Here is a 24,565-nt window from a genome sequence, read left to right on the forward strand (position 1 = left end):
TGTGAAGGAAGACAACCACCACCTCCACCAACCAACAAAGGACACATCAACACACATGACTTTTTGGTGTCTGGACTATAAGAAGACTGGGTCAGGGAAAGTCAGGAGATTAGACTTCGTGAACTGACACATACTCTGTTGCGGTCAGGGAAACATAGTCTGGACCCAGAGCTCTGTAAACTGATTATTCTGTTGCTGTTAAATAAATATCTTGAAGCCTGACATCTTCTCCTGTTGCCTCATTAAAGAACACACAGGACTGGGGGCTGACACATATTGGCTTTGTACTAGCAGGAGCCCAAGTCCAACAGTATATACAGTACATTATATATCTATATATATTATATACAAACAAACCAAGAAACACAGTCAACATATATATATATAGATATATACAGTACAGTATATATCTATATATATTATATACAAACAAACCAAGTATTAAGCAAAGTATATTGGGTAGTAAAGGAAAATATGGTTATACTCAACATATCACAAGAGATGACAGAGACAAATGAGAGATATGCTTTTTTTTTTTTTTTTTTTTTTAGTAAGTTAGTAAGTTTACGGGAAAAAAAAAAAGTGAGTTTCACTAATAAAGCATTGCTGACTTCCTGTCGATGCATCATCTCTGACGTAGGGCAGAGAAATAGGAAAAAAAAAAAAAAAAGGGGCAAATCCGCTTTGGCTGCTCATTGGTCCAGAAATATGGAATCAGATGACGTAGTAGTTCCGGGTTTTTAGAGCCACAGAAAAGGTAACTTTCGGTCATTCGTTGGTTGATGACTGACCGGGCTGCCTGCTGCTGCTGAAAGGTAAGAGCACCGACACACGCCAGCCGAGGGTATCACTTCTCTATCTGACCACTGGAATCGCATCACTGCCTTCATCCGCTGGCTAATTCGCGTTAAGGTTAATGTGTGCGGGCGCTCCTTGAATGGGTTTAAGCTACATCCTCGGCGGCTAACGTTGATCAACTTGCCGACGGGTTGCCCAATGAGACGCGCTGTGGCTGTGACGTCATCTCGTCTGCTCCTCTTCACCCATTGTCGGACAACCGGCATGTGGAGACGGTACATTTGCCTCCCAGGTCGTTTTATTTGGACGGCAGCCAGCTCTCGTGTCTCGGTGTTAAATGGAGCTTTTTGTTGATTTGAACGGGGTTTTTTAAAAAAGCGTGATGTGTAACAAGTTAAAAAATAAAATAAATAAAAACGACACTGCCCGTATTGAAGTCGGGCATTTCCCGACACATGATCACAATTTCTACGTGATTTATAGCAATATCCGTGAAATAAAGATACTGCATGGAAATAACACTTTCAAAGGCTGGTACAGTCGTGGTTGTATCGCACCGTGCCATCATAAAGTACCTGAACATTTGCCTTCAACCTCGTTTATACCATCATTTTGCAAATTAAGTGATTTGAATATCCTGTTATTCATAAAGATAAAAAAAACAAAAACAATCTGAAGTCAGTGGTTTCACAGCTCCATCATTTAGATAGAAAACTCTCGTCTGTGCTGTTGAAATCGTTTCTGTTTCTCTAAGTAATAAGGGCCCAAAAACCCACTCTGACATGCAAACGTTGATTCACCACCTTTATTTATCCTTTGGAGTCCAGCCAGATGTTCTTCTTAAGATATACAGACGGGTTTGACGCACACGGGAGATATGATTCACTGAAGTGGTGTAAGAGTGATACATTCAGGACAGGGAGGGTCAAGCTCCACGATTTAACTTTCTATTAGTCATAAATAGGATAACGTGGCTCAATAGCACGATAAAAATGTGGTGAATTGGGAATTTTATTTTTCTTGGAAAGTATGCTGCTCCATAAAAGAGGACAGCTGGAAAAGCTGCGTAATTACACGCCGCTTGTCTGCGTGCCCTTTTCTTGTGTTCAGCTGGTAGTGTCACGGAAGAAGTGTTTTACTTTTGATGTTGACAACCATTTGAAAGGACCACATTTAGCCCACCCGCTCTGCCCTGGGAGGTTTTTAAACGAGCCCAGCTTGCCCTAGAGTGGCCTTTCACTGACCACCGAGTGGGGTGAGCCTTAAGAGTATTGTCATTGGTTGTCTGCTGCTCCATCCTCTTCAGCACAACTCACTGGGCTGTGGTCATTGGACGGTCGCCAGACTGTTCAGAAGGGGCTGTGTCTCAACACTGCTTCATCCCCTCCATGACCTTTCACACAACCTGCCCTTTATTTTGGAAAGGCAGGCCGTTGTTTGAACATGAGGGAGGGGACTTGCGCTCTTTAGTAATAACATCCTCCACGGAGGCTGCGCGTACAGTTGAAAGCTCTGGGACAGACACAGGGACGGTTTTAAGCACAGAGCAAGAAGGTGGTGAGTCTCTGATGGATGGTGTGAGGAGAGGTTGTCCTGGGATTGGTTTAAATGCCTTTCAGATACCGATAGTAGTAAGTAGTTCACTCTTTTATTTTCACAAACTGGTTCTGTTTTTTTGTTGTGAAGTCGAGCCACAGTTGAAGTTAGTAAACCAGCTAACTTCCTCTTTGAGACATCTGTCGCCATGTGACTGATATTTTGGCGAATTGTAGTGATTTACATTTGTTTGATAAATTGTCTATTTCATATGTTGTCTTTTGTTTTCTCCTAATTTTAGCTGAAACATTTGGGGGCCAATTATTTTCATACTACAGCTCTGGGACTCATAATAATACCTTGAGTGGGTGCTTTTCTCTTCCCATCTGACAGTTGTTCTTGCGCGCCTGAAACATCTGTAGGACCAGCACACCGTTCAAAACTTCTCTGACCATCACTGCTGCTCTTTCACACGTACTCTTCCTGAGAACAGTATGGGTCTCCAGTCAGACTCTGCCCTCCAGACTATCCTGCTTTTTCCAATCCACCTCCTGGTATGGATGTACTCCCTCCTCTCCTTCCTGCCTTGGTACTACATCACTGGAGCTGGCCAAAGCAAAGCTCTCTCCAAGCGGATAAAGGCCCGTTCCACTTCAGGCTGCGCCGAGGGACCATACCGCTCTGTGGACCACTTCGACTCCTTGGCCAGGGAAGACTTACCTGGCAAAGACACACTGGATAAGCTGTTCGAGCATGCTGTGCAGCGCTTCGGACCGTCTCGTTGTCTCGGCACCCGAGATGCACTGAGTGAAGAGAACGAGATTCAGCCCAGCGGTAAAGTTTTTAAAAAGGTCAGAATGTGCACCCTTTATTTTTTGTTGTGACATGATGCTTGGGATGTCAGCACTGTTTGATGTTACAAGTGTCTCTTTCTCCTGCTAGCTGATCTTGGGGGAGTACAGATGGCTGTCCTACAATGAAGTGGACACCATAGTCAGTCAGTTTGGCAGCGGACTGGCAGCTCTGGGGCTGCAGTCCAAAAGCACCATTGCAATCTTCTGTGAAACCCGAGCAGAGTGGATGATCACTGCCCAGGCGTGCTTCAGGCGCAATTTCCCATGTAAGCATATCATAGTATGTACAGTACAAGATGTTAATGTTACTAGTTGATTATATTGTCTATGTTGCTCTAACTCACTGAGGTCTTTTATTTATTCCAGTGGTGACCTTCTACGCCACTCTGGGAGAGGAGGCGATTGCATATGGACTGAACGAGACCGGAGTTACACACCTAGTTACGAGCGTGGAACTCCTTGAGACTAAACTGAAAGTGAGTTAATTCTTTTTTTCACGTCCCAAACTGATCCTCCTGAGGACAAGAGAAGCAGTGATTAAGATAACCACACAAAACATCTCCTGTGTCTGTAGATGTCGCCCGAATAATCATCATGAGATGGTCATTTGGGACCAAGCTAATAATTAATTGACGTCTAAGTTGGTATGCATAACCCAGAATAAGGAAGTGTGTTGTCCACAGCCGCAGATGAATGAATGAGCACTGCATCTGTTTAGATGTATTAAAGTAGGAAACATATATTTTAAGTGTGCGACTAAATGAAAAAGATCAGTATTCTTATTGTGTAGTTTTATTTTAAAGGCTGTATAGCTTCTTCTGTCAAGAAAGAGACCGTTATTTCTGGAAGATAACTTTCAGCATATGCTTGTCAAGCCGTTTTTAAATGTGATGCAACAAAATCCAAAATGTGTCACGACAGAGGAAGTGTGAGAAAGGATAGAAAACTAGAGCTGGAGGACATGCAGAATGTTTATGTTGAGTTTTTTTGTCCATATTTGCTTTAAATATTTTCCTCCCTAAGATGAGAGTTTAAGAAAATAAGCTAATAAATGTTTAAGTAAATGCATCTCAAACAAATGTTCTTGAACATACAGTATCTGTGAGTCTTCCAGTGCACGATTTCTTTATCTAATGGCTCAACCAGGCAGTGAATATGAAACTAAAAGGCCTTCTAAACATTTATAAAGGCATATCGTGTACTTGGGCATCTTGTTGTGACACCAGCATTATTTCCTGCTTTTTCTGTCCAGAGTGTGCTGCCACGGATCTCAAAACTGAAGCATGTGATCTACGTGGACCAGAAGAAAGTGAGCCCAGAAGGCTACTCAGCAGGACTTTCCATCCACAGCATGGAGGCTGTACAAGAGCTGGGCAGGCTGCCGGCAAATAGTGAGTGTTTCTCTGATTTGATGTGGCTGTGCTTTCTTTTTTGTTTTGGTCAAATTCAGAGGTGGAAAAACCTCCCTCATTCAGTACGAGACAATGACTGTTTTGTTTGTCCTGCAGTGGACAGGCCAATTGTGAAGCCTCAGCCCTCTGATCTGGCTGTGGTGATGTACACCAGTGGCTCTACAGGAAGACCTAAAGGAGTCATGATTGTTCACAGTAACCTCATTGCAGGAATGACAGGGCAGTGTGAACGCATCCCTGGACTTGGGTGAGTTTCGCTTTGAGGAATTTGGTATACTATGATGTGCACAACGGAACATGTTTCACCATTCCTCTGCTTTTACTGAGCAAATCTCTCCAGTGTTCCAACTAAAACAACAATGACTTAGACTCTATAAAAACACACTGCCTGGCAGATAACAGTAGAATTTTCCATATAAATTTGTGCAGGGACCCACTTCTAAAATAACCACTGCTCATCAGCCATTTAGAGGTTGAAAGAGGTTGATGGTACATTTTTTTAGACCATGTTTGTTACAAACTGCGAACAAAGGAACCACCTTAAAAGATGCCAGTGAAAATTAGAAAGAGGAACAGAAAACATGCAGTAGCTGCTGACCCTAACTTTCCCATGGTGGGTATTACGCGATCACGCAATTTTCAATACTAGTACAGATACCTTGTCTTTGATACCTGTTATTGAACAATAATTTTTTTCAATACCACTTTAAAAAAAAAAAAAACAACATCCATTTTATTAAGAAAAAAATTATAATACATATTACAGTCCAAATCTCAAGTTTTTATTAAATTTAGAGGGGGAGAGTGTAACCAGGTTGTTTTCTGTAGCTACAATTTACAGATGTCCCCTAAACACCTCACATGCAGAATATCGATATACCCTACAATTTTTCCATGTTCCATAAATGCCTCAAATGCAGAGTATTAGACGGTAGCTAGCTGGCAGCACATAGAGAAGCCTCCAGCTGCTGCAGCACATGCAACCCAGACAGGCGTGGGGCCGAAAATGCTTTTGTGAAATTTATCTCTGCTGAAACGAAGTGATTCTATCTACGTGGGTTGGCCGCCCAAGTAAAGCACATTAAAAGATAATGTTAATGTGCTTTACTTGGGTACTTTACTTGTATGTTAAATGCTGTATTGGCTTACTGATGCTGATGAGATTTACTCCTGTGTAAATATAACAGAAGTTATACATTTGAATTTGAAAGCGTTGATGTAGCCAAAGTATGACAATTTGGTTTTTTTTGTTTTTTTTATACTTGATTGAAACGATTCAGTCTGTGCCATAAAAGCGTCCATGTTCAGTACTTGGCTCTAACCTTTTCTCCCTGTCCCTGTGCTCTGGCAGCCCTGACGATACTTACATAGCCTATCTGCCCCTGGCTCATGTTTTGGAAATGACGGCTGAAATCTCCTGTGTCACATATGGCTGCCGTATCGGCTACTCGTCCCCACAGACCCTGTCAGACCAGGTAATAAGCAGCACCAACATCAGGTCACATTTTCACGCTTTATTTCTAAGTGGATGTAGTTACTAACCCTGCTCTCTATCATGGCCGTTAGCTTAATCGTAATGTAATCATACCCTTCATGTGTTTTTTTTTTTTTCTTGTTTCCTTTAGTCAACTAAGATAAAGAAAGGAAGTAAAGGAGACAGCTCTGTGCTCAGACCCACCCTGATGGCAGCCGTTCCAGTAAGGATCACCATTCTGTTCTGTTTCTCTTTGCTCTTCCTGCTCGATTTCACAGACACATTCTTTATTTTTCACCAGCTCTTTATCAAAAGTCTAAATGAATCCTGTGTTTTCTCCCAAAACAACAAAAAAAAGGAAATTATGGATCGCATCAACAAGAATGTGATGCGCAAAGTGCAGGAAATGAGTCTGATTCAGAAGACGCTGTTTACACTTGGCTACAAATATAAACTAGAACAGATCAAGAACGGCTATGACGCACCACTCTGCAACACGTAAGAAACCACTATGTTTTCCGCAGAGCCATTACACTGAATTGTGATTGCGTGGTTCAACCTGAAATCAAACGCACTCTAATTTGCTGTTGCAGTTTGCTTTTTGGGAAAGTGAAGAAACTGCTGGGTGGTCGGGTGAGGATGATGTTGTCGGGTGGAGCCCCCCTGTCCTCAGCCACTCAGAGATTTATGAATGTATGTTTCTGCTGCCCAGTGGGCCAGGGCTATGGCCTCACTGAAACCTGTGGAGCAGGCACCATCACTGAGGGTAAGACCAGCTATAGAGTGCAGCAATAAAGTGTAAAGATGAGAATGTGTAACCAAGTTATTAATTCATTGTGTTTCATTACACAGTTGCAGACATCAGCACCGGTCGTGTCGGAGCTCCTCTCATTTGCTGTGAGATCAGACTCAGGGACTGGGTGGAAGGTACGCCTGACAAACATGTTGGCACATGCTCTGCAAAATGGGAAGAATGTTTTTTTTTGCAGGGTAATTATGTGTTTTACTATTTCATTTTCCAATCAGGTGGCTACACCAGCAAAGACAAGCCAAATCCAAGAGGGGAGATCCTGATTGGTGGTCCCAATGTAACCATGGGTTACTACAGGCACGAAAGCAATGATCAGGACTTTTTTGTGGATGAAAAAGGTCAGAGATGGTTCTGCACCGGAGATGTTGGAGAGATTTATCCAGATGGCTGCCTACAAATAGTGGGTGAGTATATTTACTCACTTACAAGTTGTATTGGATGCTTTTCTAATACTGTTCGCAAAAGCCACACCTTGTTTATTTTCTGGCAGTGATCTGCATTCTGCGCTGTTGTAACTTGTAATGCATTGTTTACATTCGTTAGCCGAGAAATGCAAACACATTTTTTTTTATCTTCTCATTTCAGATCGCAAGAAAGATTTGGTCAAACTGCAGGCCGGGGAGTACGTGTCTCTCGGTAAAGTCGAATCTGCGCTGAAAAACTGCTCTCTTGTTGACAACATCTGTGCATACGCAAACAGGTGAGTAAATTGCTTTGCTTCTAATCCAAGAAATATGATAATAGATTTTTTTTTTTTTTTTTTAAAGAAGAAATGACAATTGTTTTATGCAAGTAGTGATATTTCTATAAACGGTGTTCAAGAAACTGTATACTGTCAACAGCCTCAGACATAAAAGAAAACTTGATTACATGCGTGCTTCTGTCATCAAAGCCTCCCTTTGTGAAAATAATGTCAGATAAACAACCTTTGGATAGATGTTTCTTCACTTTGTACATATTTGTGCAAGGAGTGTTGACAAGCACTCTGCTCGGAAATGCAGAAGAAATCACATCATAGTCATCACTCGTACATTTTGAACTAGTGTGGATATATTTCAGTATATTACGCATCACCCTAAACCAAGTGATGTCTTTCAATGTTGGGGTAACTGAACAAATGCAATGCATCTCAAAAACTAATGACATACTTTAGAGGTAAAAGTGAAAAATCTATATTGATATTTGTAATTCATGTCTAATTGTTATTATACTGTGGGGTCTTGGTTATATTGTGAATCATTATACGCTCTTGGATAAAGTGTTCCCATCTAAAAAATATTAGTCACAGTTTTATCCATCTCTTGAATATCAGCCAGATGTTTTCTATCTCTATCCTGCAGCTGTTTGGTTTCGTGAGAAATGTGTGATTATAAACAGATTCTGTTATCGCAGTATCACAATTTCATAATGACCCTATTTTAACATAATATTCAATATTGTGTCATGCCCCTGCCAGCGCTCACCTGACCTTCTCATGGCAATTACTCGAGATATCTAAGCAGCAGCAGCAGCAGTAGTAGGAGGAGGATCTTTCTAAATTTTCACAGCCCAGATGTTGACCTTTGTGTCACAGCCCCGCTTCATGAATTGTTTAACTTTTGACATTTCACAATAACTGAAACTTAAACTACAATCATCTTTCTTTTTAGCTGAGATTTCTTTTACGGTGAATAAACTTTAAAGCTGACACTTCAAAGCCTTTTAGGTCTCCGAAGGTATCTTGACTACAAAGAAATCCCCCATAAATCGAATATATTCACTTTTCATACACAATGTACAGCTTTTAGCACTTTACACTTCAGCTCACACTTCAACTACACTTGCTCGAAGTGTCAGTAAGTTCCATCAGAACTTTCACTTCAACTGAATGCATCACCTGTGCCTCGACTGACATTTGAATTCCTTTTCAGTGCTTGAACTTTAATTGAATCTATAACTCCTTGGAGCAATTTGATTTCAACACATACTTGAACAAATTAAAGTGTTACTTCAACTTCATTCTCTGCTACTATTATATTTTCAGCCCTGTCTTTTAAATCATTTCTTCCAGCCTCGTGTTTTTTAATGCCACTTCTGAGACAGCTTCACCTGCTTCTCTCAATGGCAGATTTTCAGCAGTGAGCAACACGTGTTCTTCTGACTTTTATTGCATTTATTAACCTACTTTTCTAATGTTCACCCTTACAGTGACCAGAACTACGTTATCAGCTTTGTGGTTCCCAACCAGAAAAGCCTGACAGAACTGGCCAAACGGAGAGGCATCGCTGTAACATGGGAGGAGATCTGTACTCACCCTGAAATGGAGAGAGAGGTCCTGAAAGAGATCAAGGAGGTTGCTGCCACCAGTAAGAGTTGGCCATGTTATTATCTTCACTTTCATGATCAGACTTCTTACTTCTGTATTTCTCCTCATCCATTAATGTTCTCTCTTTTATGTTATGTGCCATATTTTGTAGAAAAATAAATCACGAATGTTCCATTCCCCTCCACTAGTTAAACTCCAGCGGTTTGAGATTCCAGTGAAGGTGCATCTGAGTCCAGAGCCGTGGACCCCTGAGACAGGCCTCGTCACAGACGCATTCAAGCTGAAGAGGAAAGAGCTGAAGAACCACTATCTCTACCACATAGAGAGAATGTATGGGGGGAAATAAGTTCCGGGAGGCGCCATTATAACCACAACCACTGTTTTTGATCTGTAAATACTTGTCCTGGTACCCAGGTTTAGGCTGTTTGTGTACCACAGGCTTTCAGATGAAATTGTCTTGAAAAGAAATGTTGAAGCTGTAGATAGTTGTAGCTGTTGATCCATGTGTGCTGCTTTTTTCACGTGTGTAGAAGTTTTGATTGTCAAAGACAAACACTTAAGTGGCAATGTGTGTTTCATGAAAAGGGTCTGAGACCGTTACTGCACTCAACTGCCATCCACTCAAATCAATTGTTTCTTGGTTTGTGGCTGATTTAAAAAAAAAAAAAAAAAAAAAAAAAAAAAAAAAAACACTGTTGGCCATATGTTGCTGATGCTTTGTTGTTACTTCCATTGAAAATATTAACAAATGTCATCATCACAAAGGCTTGTAATGCTCTTTTGTAAAGTTGGAGTACGTGCCTTCAGTCTGCAGAAGTAAGTGGTGACTAGAGGAAGATAAATAGTTTATGGGTTTGTTACAAAATGGCTGAACTGCCATGTAAAGTTTACTTGAGATTTAAGGAAAAATATCCCACACAGACATGCACACAAATCGATCATAGACAAGCTCATGATCATGTCTGTTTATCCACGTTTATTTTTTGTATTCTTACCAATGTTTTTATTTATGGCTTTGTTTATTGTAAGAATTATTCAGTAAGAAAGACCAAAATGTGTAAACATAAATGACTCAGGAAGATAAGCAAATGTTTAAGTATATGAAACTGTCAAATGGTGGGTTACTTGTATAGAAACACTTCTGTCTAAATTCTTGTGTGCACCTTATTTTCTTAAGAGCAAGAATGCTTAACTATTAAAATGATTATAAGCATTAATTAGTCAGAACTGGTATACTGTAATACTGCGTGTACTTTACCTCTTCAACAGGTTAATGTAAAATTTGGTATCAAAAGATGATCTGAACTAGAGTCTGTTCATTTTCATATAATAGGAGTGTTTTCTATGTATTTTTCCAATTATTGTCGTGTTGATAGATTTTGCATCAGAGGATGACGCCACTTTACAGTTGTTTGGTGAACCTATTTGTATTTATTACTCCATCATTATGGTCACATGCCTTGTTCAACATTTCCAAAATAAACATCTTTTTGTATTCAGTGTTGTATGACATTTTTATTTTATTACAAAAAAAAAAAAACAATGTACAAATGACACCTTTAATTTTTACGATTATATCTGCTGAACAGTTTTGAGGAAAACGGAGAACAGTGGAGCCTCAGCTGTTCCAGTCTTGAAATCGGAAACAGTCACTAGCGATCTTCCAGACAGGCTGGTCGTTGTTTGGTGACGCCTGAGCGGTCAGAAGAAAGTTCTGGTTGAAGAAACGCTGTTTGTTTCCTTCGAACTTCGCTATCCCACCAGTCACGACAAGCAGTGTGGTCTGACCTTGGGTGGCTTGTTCTGTGAATGAAGAAAGGTTTGATTGATGTTGAATCAGCACGCTGAAGACCATCACATGTTTATATTACAAGTCATTTTCAAACTTTTAATTTGCTCGACAATTTTATGCCCCGATTCACAATTACACAGTGTCTCGTTACTCTTCGTAACACACTTTAGATTTAGATTTAGAAAAAAATTGCCCAAGCCTTTATCTTCAGTCAGCTCGACCACTGTAATGCTTTGTTTACGGGTCTCTAAAATAAATCTATTAGTTAGCTGCAGCTGAATCAGAACGCTGCTGCTCGTATCCTCACTAAGACTTAGAAAGTTGATCATACTACTCCAGTTCTCAGATCTCTAAAGTGGCTTTCTGGCTGTCAAAGAACTGACAAAACACTCCTGTTGGTTTAAACAGCACTGAATGGAAACAAGCCTCCAGATACCTGCAGTTCTGCTGACTCTCAGTTCTTTTTCAATCAAAGCTGAAGGCTTTTCTGTTCACCACTGCCTTATATTAATCAAACAATTACTAATTTCTGACACTACACTGTAACTTTTACTCTTGACTTTATTATTATTATATTTTTCTATTCAACCCTTTTAAATTTACATCTTCATGTTTTTTTCTTTTATCATTTATCTTATATTGCTTGTACATTTTGTCTTGATGCCTTTTATGTTGTATGTGAAGCACTCTGAATTAGCCTGTTGAAATGAGCTATACGAATTGAATTGACTTGACTTATTCATGATTACGTCCTATACTCTGTTAGTAAAAAGCCATGCCTGATAGAATAATCCAAGAAACCGATTTGACTTTGGTGTAAAAAATAAATGCTGTCGAGGTCCGCCTTTATTAGAATTTGTTTACGTTTGAGGTTGCCCCCACTGACCGTGAACTGGCTGACAGTCCAGTGTTTGAACCTGAAACTCGCTCGATGGCAGTGACTCAAAAAACTCGCCCAGAGCATCCTGTCCTGACACCGCATTCCCATTCCACACCAAGGTCGCCTTGTCAAGATACAGCCGGGTCAAGTTCTGGGAAACAGGAGACAGTAAACAAAGAGAGTTAGGAACAGTGACATCAGCCCAAGACAACATACAGTGTGCTGAAGATCCAGTGACAGCCTGGTGGCAAATTCTGAAATTAAAAAAAAGTCAGATTACAATTAATCAACTGATAACGTTAATGATGCCCTGAAAGTGGTTATTACGTCATCGTAAACAAAGATACGTGTTCAGTGGGACTCAGCTGAAAAATAAAGTTGTTACTGCTCTCTGGTGAGCGAACTGTGTTGCATCAATGGTGGACGTTGATCATTATGTGTGTCCGACTATAGCAGTGACCGTGTATCGGTAATGTTTCAGAGTGGTCATACAAATGATTTAATATAAATGAAGTACGTTTTACAACAAAACTCACCCTCCTTTTCTTATCCATGCAGTCGTAATAAATGTTGACGAATTCTTCCGAATATCTGCACGACTGGTCAGCGTGGGTCCTGAAATCCTAATGGGACAACCACGTATTAAGATGATCAAGATGAAGCAAGCAGTGAATATTGTCATGTGCTACTGTTCGTTTTAAAGAGGCGCACATTGGAGACCGGCGAGCAAAACACAGCGATAGCTGCTCGATTTCAGCGATATAGTTTCAAACTTACCGGCGTGTTTGCCATAAGGACAGATGTAAAAACCCGCAACAACAACGAACACTACTATTACAATAGTGGGAACTCTTTCCAAGCAGTAATTTGGCCTATTTTATTTTATTTTATTTTTTTAAATTCTTTTCTTGTTCATTTAGCAACCAACACAAGTCGGGGTTGGCTGCATGTATTACTTCCTCGGGTTACCAGCTGTACCTACCAAAATAAAATATTTATACTTTTCTTCACAATCTAATCTAATCTTTTTTTTTCTCATGTCATGTTGTTTTCAACTATTCAAGAACAATATTTGTAGGAAATAATGACTGGACGAATAATAAGACGGGACTGATGTGATAATGCGCTGTATTTGCCGGGCGAAATAACTCGGTATTTTAATTTGAAGAGACAAAATATCGACCCCGGGCGGAAGCAGCGCTCATAATTTCCTGAGTCATTGCGCTTCTGTTTCAAACTAAAACTGTCTGGTGTCCCCAGCAGGCTGCAAAACATTTAGTTTGACAGTGAAGTGTATTTAACAATGGAGGGATCTGTATCAAATGTGGAGGTCTGTAATTTTGCTTACTCGGGTCAGTTTGAGAAATTAAAAGAGTGCATCCTGTCAGATAAAACGCTCGCCTGCAAAACGGACCAGGTAAGAATACATGAACCAACACGGTCCCCGGGGAATTTGTTGTTGTTTTTATTATCCTGCCAATTCTGAAAAATATATATATATATAAAAAAAAAAATGACTGTCTGCTGCCTTTGCTTTCAGGACAGCAGAACCGCGCTGCACTGGGCTTGTTCGGCTGGCCACACCAATATTGTGGAGTTTTTGCTCGACTTGGGAGTTGAAGTGAATCTGCAAGATGATGTAGGCTGTTTGTTAAATTGTATGATTTATTTATGTGTTTTATTTTCTGTGTCAAACAAAGTATCGCACATGGTGATGCAGCCCCCTTTTTCGTTTAACGTGACATTTGACCTTTACTTTGATACGAGGGACTTTGTTCCAGTGTGGCAGTGATGCCAGCGTGTGCTTGTTGTTCCCCAGGCTTCGTGGACTCCTCTGCACATCGCAGCATCCGCAGGCAGAGAAGACATAGTGAGGTCTCTGATATCCAAAGCGGCCCAGCTCAATTCAGTCAATCAGAATGGATGCACCCCTCTGCACTACGCTGCCTCCAAAGACAGATATGAGGTAACAGAGCCAGGTGTCAGGAACATGCGTTGACGCCACATGACGCTACTCCTTCACTTAAAATCTTCCATTTCTGTAGCGTTATATTTCAAATATTTAGATCTATTTTTTAACATGCGGTGTCTTTACTTATAATTTGTAGAGTGTGAATATTAACAAACAAATCAATCAGTGTATCAACAGAACAACTCTTTTCATAATTAAATAATCATTTTTCAGGACAAAATTAAAACATTCTGGGGGCATATTCACTAAAGAGCCTCAGGCTAAAGTACTTCCTAACTGGCATAGATAGTCTTAAAAAATAAGGTGCGAGAAACTCACACAATCGTTTTTCAACAATACAGCAATAAGGACCCTTTAAAAGGAAATAGATTTTGATGGTGGTGAGTAGGGCTGGGCAAGGAAATAATATATCACCTCTTGATATGAGACTAAATATCACGTTAGAGTTTTGATATTGTAATATAGTTATGTCTTTTTGTAATTTTTAAAGGCTGCATTACACAGTAAAGTGATGTCATTTTCTGAATTTCTCAGACTGTTTTAGCTGTTTTATTATTAGCCTTTACCTTCTTATTCATGATATCCACATTTTCTATGATTATTTATCAAAAATCTCTCTTTTTATAAATATTATGTGAAAGCACCAATAATCATCCCTACAATATTGTTGTAATATAAATATTGTGGTATTTGGGGAAACATATCATGATATTAGATTTTGTCCATATCGTCCGGTCCTAGGGGTGAATTCATAAGTGTTCAGTTACCAACCAATGGAAACAACCCAATAACACTGGATATGATTGTTTGCACAACACGAAGTCTGCACCGCTATATTGATGCACACATTTTGCATCACTGCTGAACTTGATCTCATTTGTCTGTCAGAAGTATTTATCAATCCATAATCCACTCTTCAGAGTCTGTAGTACTATATTACCACTTATATGAAATAATAATTAATATGAATACAATAAATGAATCATCTATTTATTTCTATATACATTTCTCTAACACAAGACAAAATAAAACATGACTTGATTAGTCTATCTAAAGTTATCATTGGTTGAAGCCCTGATATCTTAGTACTGCAGAAAAATGTTACTATTAACTTTTGTAGTATGCAATTTTAATATTTTCATAGTAAAGTGTATTTCATATTTGAGAACAACAACAGTATCTCGGTCACATGTAGCATCATTATTTTCATCAGGTTAAAGACATTTGTCGCTAACCATTCATTGGTGAGCTTTGAATCTTATACATTATTAGTTGTGAACAGTGACATTAAAATCTCTAGAGTTTAGTTTTTATGAATATTACTTTCTCTGAATGTCAACTCGTTGATCCTTGTATTTATATTTATTAAGCCATTTCAGCTGTGTATGTGTATTCATGAGAGGACGACAACATGCTCAAAGTCACAAACATTTGACAAAATTTAGATGGATATGTGGATAAAATAAGTGTACATCATTTTCTATTAGGGTGGAACAGTGGTTAGTGTTGTCGCCTCACAGCAAGAAGGTTCAGGATCAGAAAATGTGCATTTCTTGGAAATGGAAAATCCCATGGTTTGAGAGTAACACGTGTTCCCATCTTTACAGATTGCCTTGCTATTGCTGGAAAACGGAGCAGACCCCAATGCGACCGACAAGTTGCAGTCTACTCCTCTTCACAGAGCGTCTGCCAAGGGCAACTTCCGCCTCATCCAGCTGCTTCTCAAGGAGAGTGCTTCAACCAACATCCAGGACTCACAGGGCAACACCCCACTGTACGTGTGAATAAGGATTACTCAAATGCAACATTAGGCTGCCAGCATAAATATACAGTTGAACAAACACAAACTCTCAAAGGGTCACTTCACCCAAATGAAAAAAGCGTTTTCTCATTTACCACGAGTGGTTTGGGATATTTGCCTTGTATTAGAGATATCACACCCACCCTAATGAAGTGCTTCCTTTTTATTATTGCAATTTCTGACATTCTGCATGAATTCTGTTTATTTTTTTTATTAATTTTTTTCCCCCCCACCAGCCACCTTGCATGCGATGAGGAGCGTGTGGAAGCAGCCAAGTTGCTGGTGGAACACGGGGCCAGCATTTACATTGAGAACAAGGAGGAGAAGACGCCCCTCCAGATGGCCAAGGGCAGTCTGGGCAACATACTTCGTCGGATCGTGGAGGGATGATGCCTTTACTGAATTACAGGTCGTGTTCTAGTTCGAATTCCCACCATCGCAAAGTTACATGATGAGAGTTATTGTCCCAGTCGGTCCTCCTTAGCGGTCTGGTGTGATAAATTCAAATGTGTGAATGGTGGAAGATGAGACCGTGTCTGAGAGAAAGATTGGACTACTGCACCCTTGTAAGCTGTTCAGATGGGGTTTTGAAACTGCGCAGATCTTATATGTCTGAACAGAAACACTGTGTCCTGCACTACGCGCAGTCATTCCAACCCCACTGCATATTTTCTATGATGTTTGAATTATTAAAATGACTAAATAAAAAAAATCTGTGTTCAGCCTGTTAGTGGTGCCTATTTGAACTGTGTTTATCTGTTGTACATGAATGCACATGGATGACCTATTGTCACCTTTAATGATCGAAACAATAGTTGCCCTCCATAATATCTTAAAAATGAGCTCACATTGCTAAATAGCAGGGCAGAGGAGTGCTAGGATCAAGCATACATAGGAAGAGGATATGATGATATAAATGTGAGCTACATTGGAGTAGCACATGTAATATGTAGTAGCTCTAGTGGTTCTTGTGTGCCTGTTCTCTGTAGAAGGCAGATTTGGAGTCTGGGCTGTAAACCATTTGACTAACAAGGAAACTTTGGTTTTAGATTAGATTAGATTAGATTTTACTTTATTAATCCCACAGTGTGGAAATTTACTCGTCACAGCAGCATAGAGAAGACAAAAAAGTGCACACAATATGAACAAATTTACAAATACTTATGAGATAACATTATCTCATAAGTATTTGTAAATTTGTTCATATAAATTGTCTGAAATGGACTCTGCAATTTATATTGAAAGTGATTGATTAGTCAAACGATTTCAAGCTAAACAGAAGTTAGTTTGGGAATCCCCCTCTGAAACTCCGCAAAACTCATTTCTTTACATACACCACCAAATGTATGAACTTCTCACCTGGCTTGTGACATTCAGGGATGCTCCATGTGATATTACTTTTTAGTGTGGTTATGTGCATCAAAGCCCACTAGGGACCACACCCAAATACACCCATTAATGGTAGGCTACTACAGTAGTTGACGTAAAATTATACAATGTATTGCTGCTGCAATACCCAAATTTCCACATTTGAATATCAAATTCAGTTGCAGGTAGCCACAATGTAAATCGTAAATGGTAGTAAATGGTGGCCATTTGCCTGGTCAGAACTCTTAATTAAAGATATTAATTAATTACATTTTGACTTGGCAGGATGAAAGCCAAAGATATTCCTAATTTGAGACATCTCTAACTGAAATGACTTGTCAGAATTAAATTGTCTGAAATGGAGTCTGCAATTTATATTGAAAGTGACAGATTAGTCAAACGATTTCAAGGTAAACAGAAGTTGGTTTGGGAACCCCCCTCCTCCGTCCCCCTGTCTGAAACTCCGCAAAACTCATTTCTTTCCTGACGTCACGACACTGATCGTCTCTGCGCACCTCAATGTGCGCACATCCCCCCCTCCCCCTCCGTGCTTTCACTTCCTGGAAGCCAGGTCTCGTCTAGAAAACGCCTCTTGGGCCGCCGGCTTCTCCTACGGGCGATGTTTTCACCGAAGACGGACTGAAAACACAGACCGGAGAGACCTGTCTAGGAGGTTGTTTGAAAGGTAAATCTCGGACGTTTTGCGACAATAATTCGTCGAGTAACTTCGCGACCTGGCCAGCGTTACGTAGACGAGCTAAGCTAACGTAAGTAGCGCACATTTGTAGCTGGCGTTAGCGCTCGCGACCCCGTTCACGAGCCAAACGTCAATCACGCTGTTGCAAAGACGAAACCGACGATGTCTCGGTCCAGACTGCTGCTTTCAGGTCGGACATCACCTCATTCGTGTGTGCGCGGTTAGCGAGGTGTCAACTGTCGGATGCAAACAGCTGTCGGTTTGCTTTCATCGGCGTTTTACACAGAAACCACATGTTGTGTTCCGCAGCTATTGTTTACGAGACCTTTCTGGAAATATGTGGGTGCGCGTCGTTTCACTCTGAACTGCGTGAGTGGATCAGACGCAGCGAGTTCATCGGCAAACGTGTGAGATGTCTTGTGTTTGAAACGGAAGGACATTGCTTTTGATCTGGTTTGATCCGGTGTTGAAGATCACAAGCTGCACCCTTCAATAAAGTAAATATAGCATCGTGTCAGAGTGATAACGAGTTGCCTAATCAGTGACTATGTGCTGTGGTGACAGTCTTCTGCATCAAGCTGGTGTCGTGCTTTGTGCAATGTGATCAATGTTCACAGTTTTAGTTGAGGACATGTGACTACAACTGGGTGACTGAACTTCCACCCTTCATGTATTTTTAAAACGGAGTGGTGCATGCTTTGTGTTGCAACATATTTCCACTTGTTAGTAATGTACATGTACCTTACTTGGCTCACTAAAATATATTGCTATGTCCCTATTCTACAGATGTTTTAAATTTCACCCTGCATGTTGTATTAGACCTAACTGATGTATTCCTAAGTGTCCCAGATCATCCATAAGGACAGGTGATTATTATCGTCCTTTGGCATAGTGTATGTCATTGTACTGCCAAGGGACACACCCTTTTCTAAACTACCGTGTACTGTTCCTGTAGACAAGCCTGCCTCTCCAGTGCCCAGCCCTCACATGGGTTATCAAAAGCCTCCATGTGATTACAGCCTGGCTACTCCCCTTAAAGGTGCAGTGCCAACATGTGTCAATCCACTTCCTGGTGCCAGTCACAGAAGCACATTCAACCACTGATTTGTCTCTAAATACATACTTTTTGACCCTTTGAAATGCATTTGAAGGTTATTGTAGGTTGTTCGATACCTTGCTTTCTTTTTGTACTTTGGAAAATGTCCGTAAGCTCGCAAGAAGTGGATTTCTATTCGATCTCCCTTTTTTTAAACATTTCTCAGCTTAAAAACTCACTTAAAACCGACAACATTTTTCTCTCTGTGTTTTATCAGCAGACGTTTTGTTCTTCAACTTAGCCCACCCGGCAGTTTCCCACATCAATCATGTGTGATTTGAGATATGACGGCAATTTCGAGACAGACGACGGTGATTTTACCCTGATGAACAATCGGCTGGCGTCCTTCCGTGACTCCAGGCTGGCCCAGCAGGTGTCAGCAGAAAGATTGGCCCGGGCTGGCTTCTACTTCACCGGCCACGCTGACCGCGTTCGTTGTTTCAGCTGCCAGAAGACTGTGGAAAACTGGTGCACAGGAGACACACCTGTAGAGAGGCACAAGGAGGTAATCATATATATGATATTTATCATATATATTACATCACATTATATCACATAAATATATATATACATGTATATGTATATAAATATAAAAAAAGAAAAGAAAGGTGATTAATACTTTAGCATTGCTTCTTTTTTTAAATAGTTAAATCCTATTTTCTGCACTGGTCCAGGTTTCCCCATCATGCAGGTTTCTCAGCTGCACCCACCGCACCAATTTTAACCCAAATTCTGACGCCACACTTACCAATGGTTCCACCTACAATGAAGAAGCGGAAGACATGGCGTATCGCTTGAGAACGGGAGAAGTGGTTGACGAGTCCACCTACCCTCTGGCCCCTCACATGAGAAGTGAAGAAGCCAGACTTCAGACCTTTTCCTCTTGGCCCTTCACTGCTCCGGTGAGGCCCCGAGATCTGGCCCAAGCTGGCCTCTACTACGTAGGGGAGAGTGACCAGGTGCAGTGTTTCTGCTGCGGCGGTAGGCTGGGCGGCTGGGAGGCCGGAGACACCGCCTGGAGAGAGCATACCAAACATTTTCCCTACTGCTTCTTCATCCTCGGGCACGACGTGGGCAACATCCCATTGCAGGGGGGAGCAGAGGAGGAGGGCGGCAGCAGTCGGCATGCAAACACTGATGTACCTATGGGGAGTTTTGAGGAGAGGCTTGGTAGCTTTGCAGGTGTCCAGCACCCTGTTGACCATGAGAGGCTTGTCAGAGCTGGTTTCTACAGCACAGGTAAAAGCAACATTGTTGTACATTTTCTAATGTGTTTCATCATAGCTGTGAAAGCAGGAAAGTTAAAGTTGTGTGCTTTACAGGGACAGGAGACAGGGTGTTGTGTTTCTGCTGTGGAGGGGGCTTGAAAGGTTGGCAGCCTGAGGAAGACCCCTGGGAAGAGCATGCCAAACACTACCCCGGGTAAGAACGGCTACCATGTTCCTTCTTTGAAATACTAATTTATATATATAAAAATATATATATATTTCTTCTTGTTGTGGCATTTGATTTTGTTTTATTACAATTTCCTGTTATTTTCTAATTAGATGCAGCTTCCTGTTAGCAGAAAAAGGACAAGAATTTGTCAACAGCATCCAGCTTCAAGGACCACGTCAGAATAGACCCGTAAGCATTTTTTTTTTTTTTAAATCTTTCCCTTTGGGGATCAATACAGTGATCTATTTAACTAAATAAAGGTATAAAATGTAAAATTTGTTTGCCCTAATAAGTCTAAAACAATAACACTTATGGTATATATTCTACTCTGATTTGTGTTCCCACATTATTCTGAATATTTCAAACAATTATAATCGGGGTAATGGTCCGTTTCATTTGATCTTCTGTCAATGGCGTCCTAGCAATATAACTCCTTCTACTTGCTATAACTTGTGGGGAAAAACTATGGGCTGGTTAACGACAACAGTTAACACTTATAATTCCTCCAGCATTGCAAATGCACTAATTCTATTACATGCACCGTTTTCACTAAAAGAGGCAGAGGAGCGTCTTAACGTAAGACCAAGCAAGAGACATCAGGAGAGTGAGCGGGAGAGTAGAAGCCATTGCTGAACTGCTGAGCTAAAGTTTATTTTTCATCACAAATGGTGATTGTTTAACAATGAAGAAGACAACTCCTTTGATCCCACACTTCTTCACGATGTCATCACGCTCTCTTGTTACTGTTTTTACTGAGAGAACTGTAACAGCAGAAATAATCACACACTGTGCTTTTAATTAACCATGTTGTTATTTACTTTGCAAAGTAATCTGATTTTGTAAACCTGATGTAAACATGGAATCGGATTTCTTCAATTAGGATAATGATTCAAAGGATCTCGATTTACGGGCCAATATTATACTTAACCTGCTTTCTCACCGTGTTTCCATGCGGCATTTGTGAATAATAAAGACCCAGGACAACAAATGTATAGCTGTGATCGTGTTGGAATCAGCGGAAACATTATTACTCGTGGTTGGTACTTAGCCTGATATTACCAAACTCAAATTAACTGCATGAATTTATCGGTCTGTCCACGCTCCATGGAGAATTGTTTTCAGTCGTTGCATCCTACTCGGTGGAGACCTCTTTTGAAGCAGCCTTTAACCAATCGGCATTCGTCATCATATGTGCTGAAACCACAAGGAAACAGCACTTAACCACACTTCCAGACTACAATCACAGCGAAGAAAACTAAAGCTGCGAGCCATAGTCTGGCAGAACCAAGGTAGTGGGTCCATGGATGCAAATTCATTTCATTCAAAATGTAGCTGAAACTGGGCTGGTTAAAACCAGTCTTTGTTACAAATAGGGTAGTGGTTAGGTGGACATTTTCATTTCCAACCAGCTGAATGTAGATTTTGCTTTTTATTCCACTTAATCTTGGTTCTCACTGGCCTGATTCTCTCCTGCATGTAAACTTTAAACTGCGATTTGTGATTTTCCAGCCATTTAACTGCAGTGATGCACACATTGCTGTGGCGTATTATGCTTTATATTGATTTTTGAACAAGAAATACTCCCCTTTGGGTGCGTGGAATAAATGGAAATATGTCTTAATGTCTGGAGTGATTTTGATTTACACCAAAACTAACTATGTGACCCTGTTTGCTTCCAGACTCCAAGTCATCAGAATGGATTTTCAGGAGATAGGAATGGTAAATATTTATGTATTTGATTTCCCTTTATGAGAAAATGTAAGAATAATTTAAAACATCTCTTTTACTTAAAGATGAAAAGGTAGTATATATTGCTAACAAAGTAAAATATCACAGCTGGAAAAAACAAAAAGTTGTATAAATGATTGTTCCTTTATTTTCAGAGACGCTGCGGTCAGCCATGGCTCAGAAGGCCATAGAGATGGGTGTCGACCCCAGCGTTGTGGAGACGACCATCTTGAAGAAAATCAGCAGGACTGGCTCAGGCTACTCCTCCCTGGAAGAGTTTTTGGAGGACTGCCTCAACAACACACCAGAGAGCAAAGCTGCCCAGACAAAAGAACAAGGTAAGTGCACCTCCTGTATGCTGAACCATGTTCACACAATACCGGCTGAGCAGCAGTGATTTTTTTACATACATTTATTTCACTCCTTTCTTTCAGATGAGGACCCACTTGAGAAACTACGGAAGCTGCAGAGGGAAAAACAGTGCAAAATATGTATGGACAGAGATATTTGTATTGTATTCATCCCATGTGGTCACCTGGTCTCCTGCAATGTGTGTTCAGAGTCACTCATCAAGTGTCCAATCTGCTGTGGAGTTATAAAACAGAAGCTCAAGACTTATATTGCTTAAGGGAACCACAACCTCTGGCCAAACATCAATGCTGCTTATCCTCCTTATAATATGGTAATTTAATATTCATTGTACAGCAGATAGCCTATAATATATTTAAGGACCATGTTGTTTGTATCAAGATCAGAATGAATGATTGAATACACATCTCAAGACTATTTTCACAATCACTCATGGTAAATAGTTGTAAATATTAAGATAATTTTAAAAATAGCTAAAATTTGTAGTGGCCATTAAATGAGTACTGACACTTGTAAATACACACTAAAGTACGATTTCCATTTTGCAACACACTTTTTGCCAGAAGTGCCTTGCTTTAGGTTTATGTACTAATGTGCCTCCTTTACCACATTTAAACTGAACTGAACATTGGGTGTCATGTGAGTCCGTTTTATTCACTTATGTCCCACTCCTCTCTTCTGTTCAGTGTATTTTATGCTTAGACTCAGTTTTAGTTATTTCCATATGTGCTGCTCTCTATTGGTATTTGCTTTATAATTAATCTGCGATAAATCAGTGGGGTGTGAAATGATTTTACCATTCCATCATGCAATCTGTTGTCATCCAGAGTGAATAAATCTTAATATTTGGATTTGATGTTTTGCTTTATTGCTATTGTGTTTTTCTTTTTTTGAACTACAACTGGTTGTATTTTGTGTTTGATACGATGCCAACTCAGCCACTTAAAGGGTTTGTATGTCTTTTGTAAATTAAAGTGTTTTTCCATTTTATTATGTATCAGTTTAGTCCAGTTTAGTTTTACAAATAATTTAAAATGTTAGTGGTCATAAAACCATAATTTTTCTCAGCTGTGAGGTTTACTGGAAACCTTTTCAAAAGGGGAAATGTAAAGATTAATCTCAAAATGAGACACACAGTATTTAGGCATCAGAAATCACAAAAATATTGATTAATTAAAGCAGGCTGTGTGCACTATACGGCTAAATTCTCAACACATTTTAGTCTAAATATATGGATAGTTTGAAAGGTACGCAGATATATAAAGATTGTTTTTATATTGTTTCCTAAAAGTAAATTATTTATAGAAGATATTAATTTTAAGAACTATTGTATTGACTTTGCATTACCCGTGTCACAAAATGAATTCCAACGAATTAAAAACAGGTTATATCGCAAATGCTGGACCACAGTTGACCAGTGATGGGAATGACTTCATCAGAGAAATTAAGTTGGCATTTTACTCAGTATTTTGTTAAAGGACACCAGACACACAGCTTCCAGAACAAGCTGTGTTGTTCAATATGGTGGTTAAAAGCCAACCTTTTGAACTGCTTTCTGGTGTGCCACCCATGGTGGGAGGAAAACTTAGATCGTTAACTTAAGTAAAAGAAGCAATACTACCTTAAAAATAATAATAATTTAAAATTAAAAAAAAAAAAAAATCAATTACAAGTTGTAGTCCTGTATTCAAAATCTTACTTAAATAAAAATACATAAGTACTGTCAGCAAAATGTACTTAAAATATCAAAAGTAAAAGTACTCACTATGCAAAATGGCTCGGTTTAGATTGTTTTTAGTTTTGAGTATATTTATCATGAATTACTGGAATAGTACTTTATTGACATGAACATGTGAGCAGCATTTTAATGTTGACGTAGAGCTAATTTTAACATGATACTGTGGAAGCGTCTAATCTATGTCTATATAAATTCATATATAACAACTAATCATATATTTTACGTAGGAAATATGGATCAGAAAAGTAACTAGTATCTGATGCTGCCAAATAAATATATAATGGAGTAGAAAGTAGGCTACAACATTTCCCGCTGAAATGTAGTGGAGTTGAAATACAAAGTAGCATCAAATGAAAATACTCAAGCAAAGTACAAGTACCCATGAATTGGTTAAGTTAGGTAGTTACTTTATTAATCCCCGAGGGGAAATGTTTTTTCTACAGCAGCATACAGAAGCAATAAGATAATAATAGAATAATAGAAAAGCAATAAAATAG

At 39.8% G+C, this 24,565-nt stretch overlaps 4 protein-coding genes across 7 annotated transcripts; 3 read left to right on the plus strand and 1 right to left on the minus strand.

The window, feature by feature from the left end:
- Positions 1 to 720: 720 nt before the first annotated feature.
- On the plus strand, positions 721 to 10,689 carry acsl4a (acyl-CoA synthetase long chain family member 4a). Of its 2 annotated transcripts, none has more exons than XM_069170845.1 (15): positions 721 to 815; positions 2,728 to 3,185; positions 3,277 to 3,454; positions 3,555 to 3,664; positions 4,441 to 4,579; positions 4,697 to 4,847; positions 5,952 to 6,075; positions 6,226 to 6,297; positions 6,433 to 6,572; positions 6,668 to 6,840; positions 6,927 to 7,001; positions 7,101 to 7,289; positions 7,471 to 7,585; positions 9,073 to 9,230; positions 9,379 to 10,689. In XM_069170845.1, the coding sequence occupies exons 2-15, from the start codon at positions 2,829 to 2,831 to the stop codon at positions 9,534 to 9,536; spliced, it is 2,139 nt and encodes a 712-aa protein (XP_069026946.1). In that variant the 5' UTR covers positions 721 to 815; positions 2,728 to 2,828; the 3' UTR covers positions 9,537 to 10,689. The 2 variants fall into 2 exon arrangements, with proteins under 2 accessions (XP_069026946.1, XP_069026947.1); XM_069170846.1 differs by lacking the exon at positions 721 to 815 and adding an exon at positions 2,231 to 2,429.
- Position 10,690: 1 nt separating this feature from the next.
- nxt2 (nuclear transport factor 2-like export factor 2) lies at positions 10,691 to 12,810 on the minus strand. 2 transcript variants are annotated; one of them, XM_069170848.1, is made up of 4 exons: positions 12,640 to 12,810; positions 12,399 to 12,485; positions 11,938 to 12,013; positions 10,691 to 10,993 (listed from the first exon to the last, which is right to left on the minus strand). In XM_069170848.1, exons 1-4 carry the CDS (start codon positions 12,652 to 12,654, stop codon positions 10,809 to 10,811), a joined length of 363 nt encoding a protein of 120 aa, XP_069026949.1. In that variant the 5' UTR covers positions 12,655 to 12,810; the 3' UTR covers positions 10,691 to 10,808. The 2 variants fall into 2 exon arrangements, with proteins under 2 accessions (XP_069026949.1, XP_069026948.1); XM_069170847.1 differs by having other exon boundaries at positions 11,869 to 12,013.
- Positions 12,811 to 13,092: 282 nt separating this feature from the next.
- psmd10 (proteasome 26S subunit, non-ATPase 10) lies at positions 13,093 to 16,354 on the plus strand. Its single transcript, XM_069170887.1, has 5 exons — positions 13,093 to 13,279; positions 13,403 to 13,501; positions 13,682 to 13,828; positions 15,442 to 15,608; positions 15,872 to 16,354. Exons 1-5 carry the CDS (start codon positions 13,166 to 13,168, stop codon positions 16,023 to 16,025), a joined length of 681 nt encoding a protein of 226 aa, XP_069026988.1. The 5' UTR covers positions 13,093 to 13,165; the 3' UTR covers positions 16,026 to 16,354.
- A 1,211-nt stretch (positions 16,355 to 17,565) lies between these two features.
- Positions 17,566 to 23,181, plus strand: xiap (X-linked inhibitor of apoptosis). Of its 2 annotated transcripts, none has more exons than XM_069171396.1 (8): positions 17,566 to 17,688; positions 19,014 to 19,301; positions 19,471 to 20,035; positions 20,119 to 20,218; positions 20,344 to 20,422; positions 21,913 to 21,952; positions 22,117 to 22,299; positions 22,396 to 23,181. In XM_069171396.1, the coding sequence occupies exons 2-8, from the start codon at positions 19,065 to 19,067 to the stop codon at positions 22,587 to 22,589; spliced, it is 1,398 nt and encodes a 465-aa protein (XP_069027497.1). In that variant the 5' UTR covers positions 17,566 to 17,688; positions 19,014 to 19,064; the 3' UTR covers positions 22,590 to 23,181. The 2 variants fall into 2 exon arrangements, with proteins under 2 accessions (XP_069027497.1, XP_069027498.1); XM_069171397.1 differs by having other exon boundaries at positions 19,017 to 19,301.
- Positions 23,182 to 24,565: the final 1,384 nt, after the last annotated feature.

This window comes from Embiotoca jacksoni, unplaced genomic scaffold, assembly GCF_022577435.1.
Source record: "Embiotoca jacksoni isolate LCO1_2020_lvr unplaced genomic scaffold, fEmbJac1.0.p SCAF_5, whole genome shotgun sequence".
NCBI classification, from domain to species: Eukaryota; Metazoa; Chordata; class Actinopteri; family Embiotocidae; genus Embiotoca; species Embiotoca jacksoni.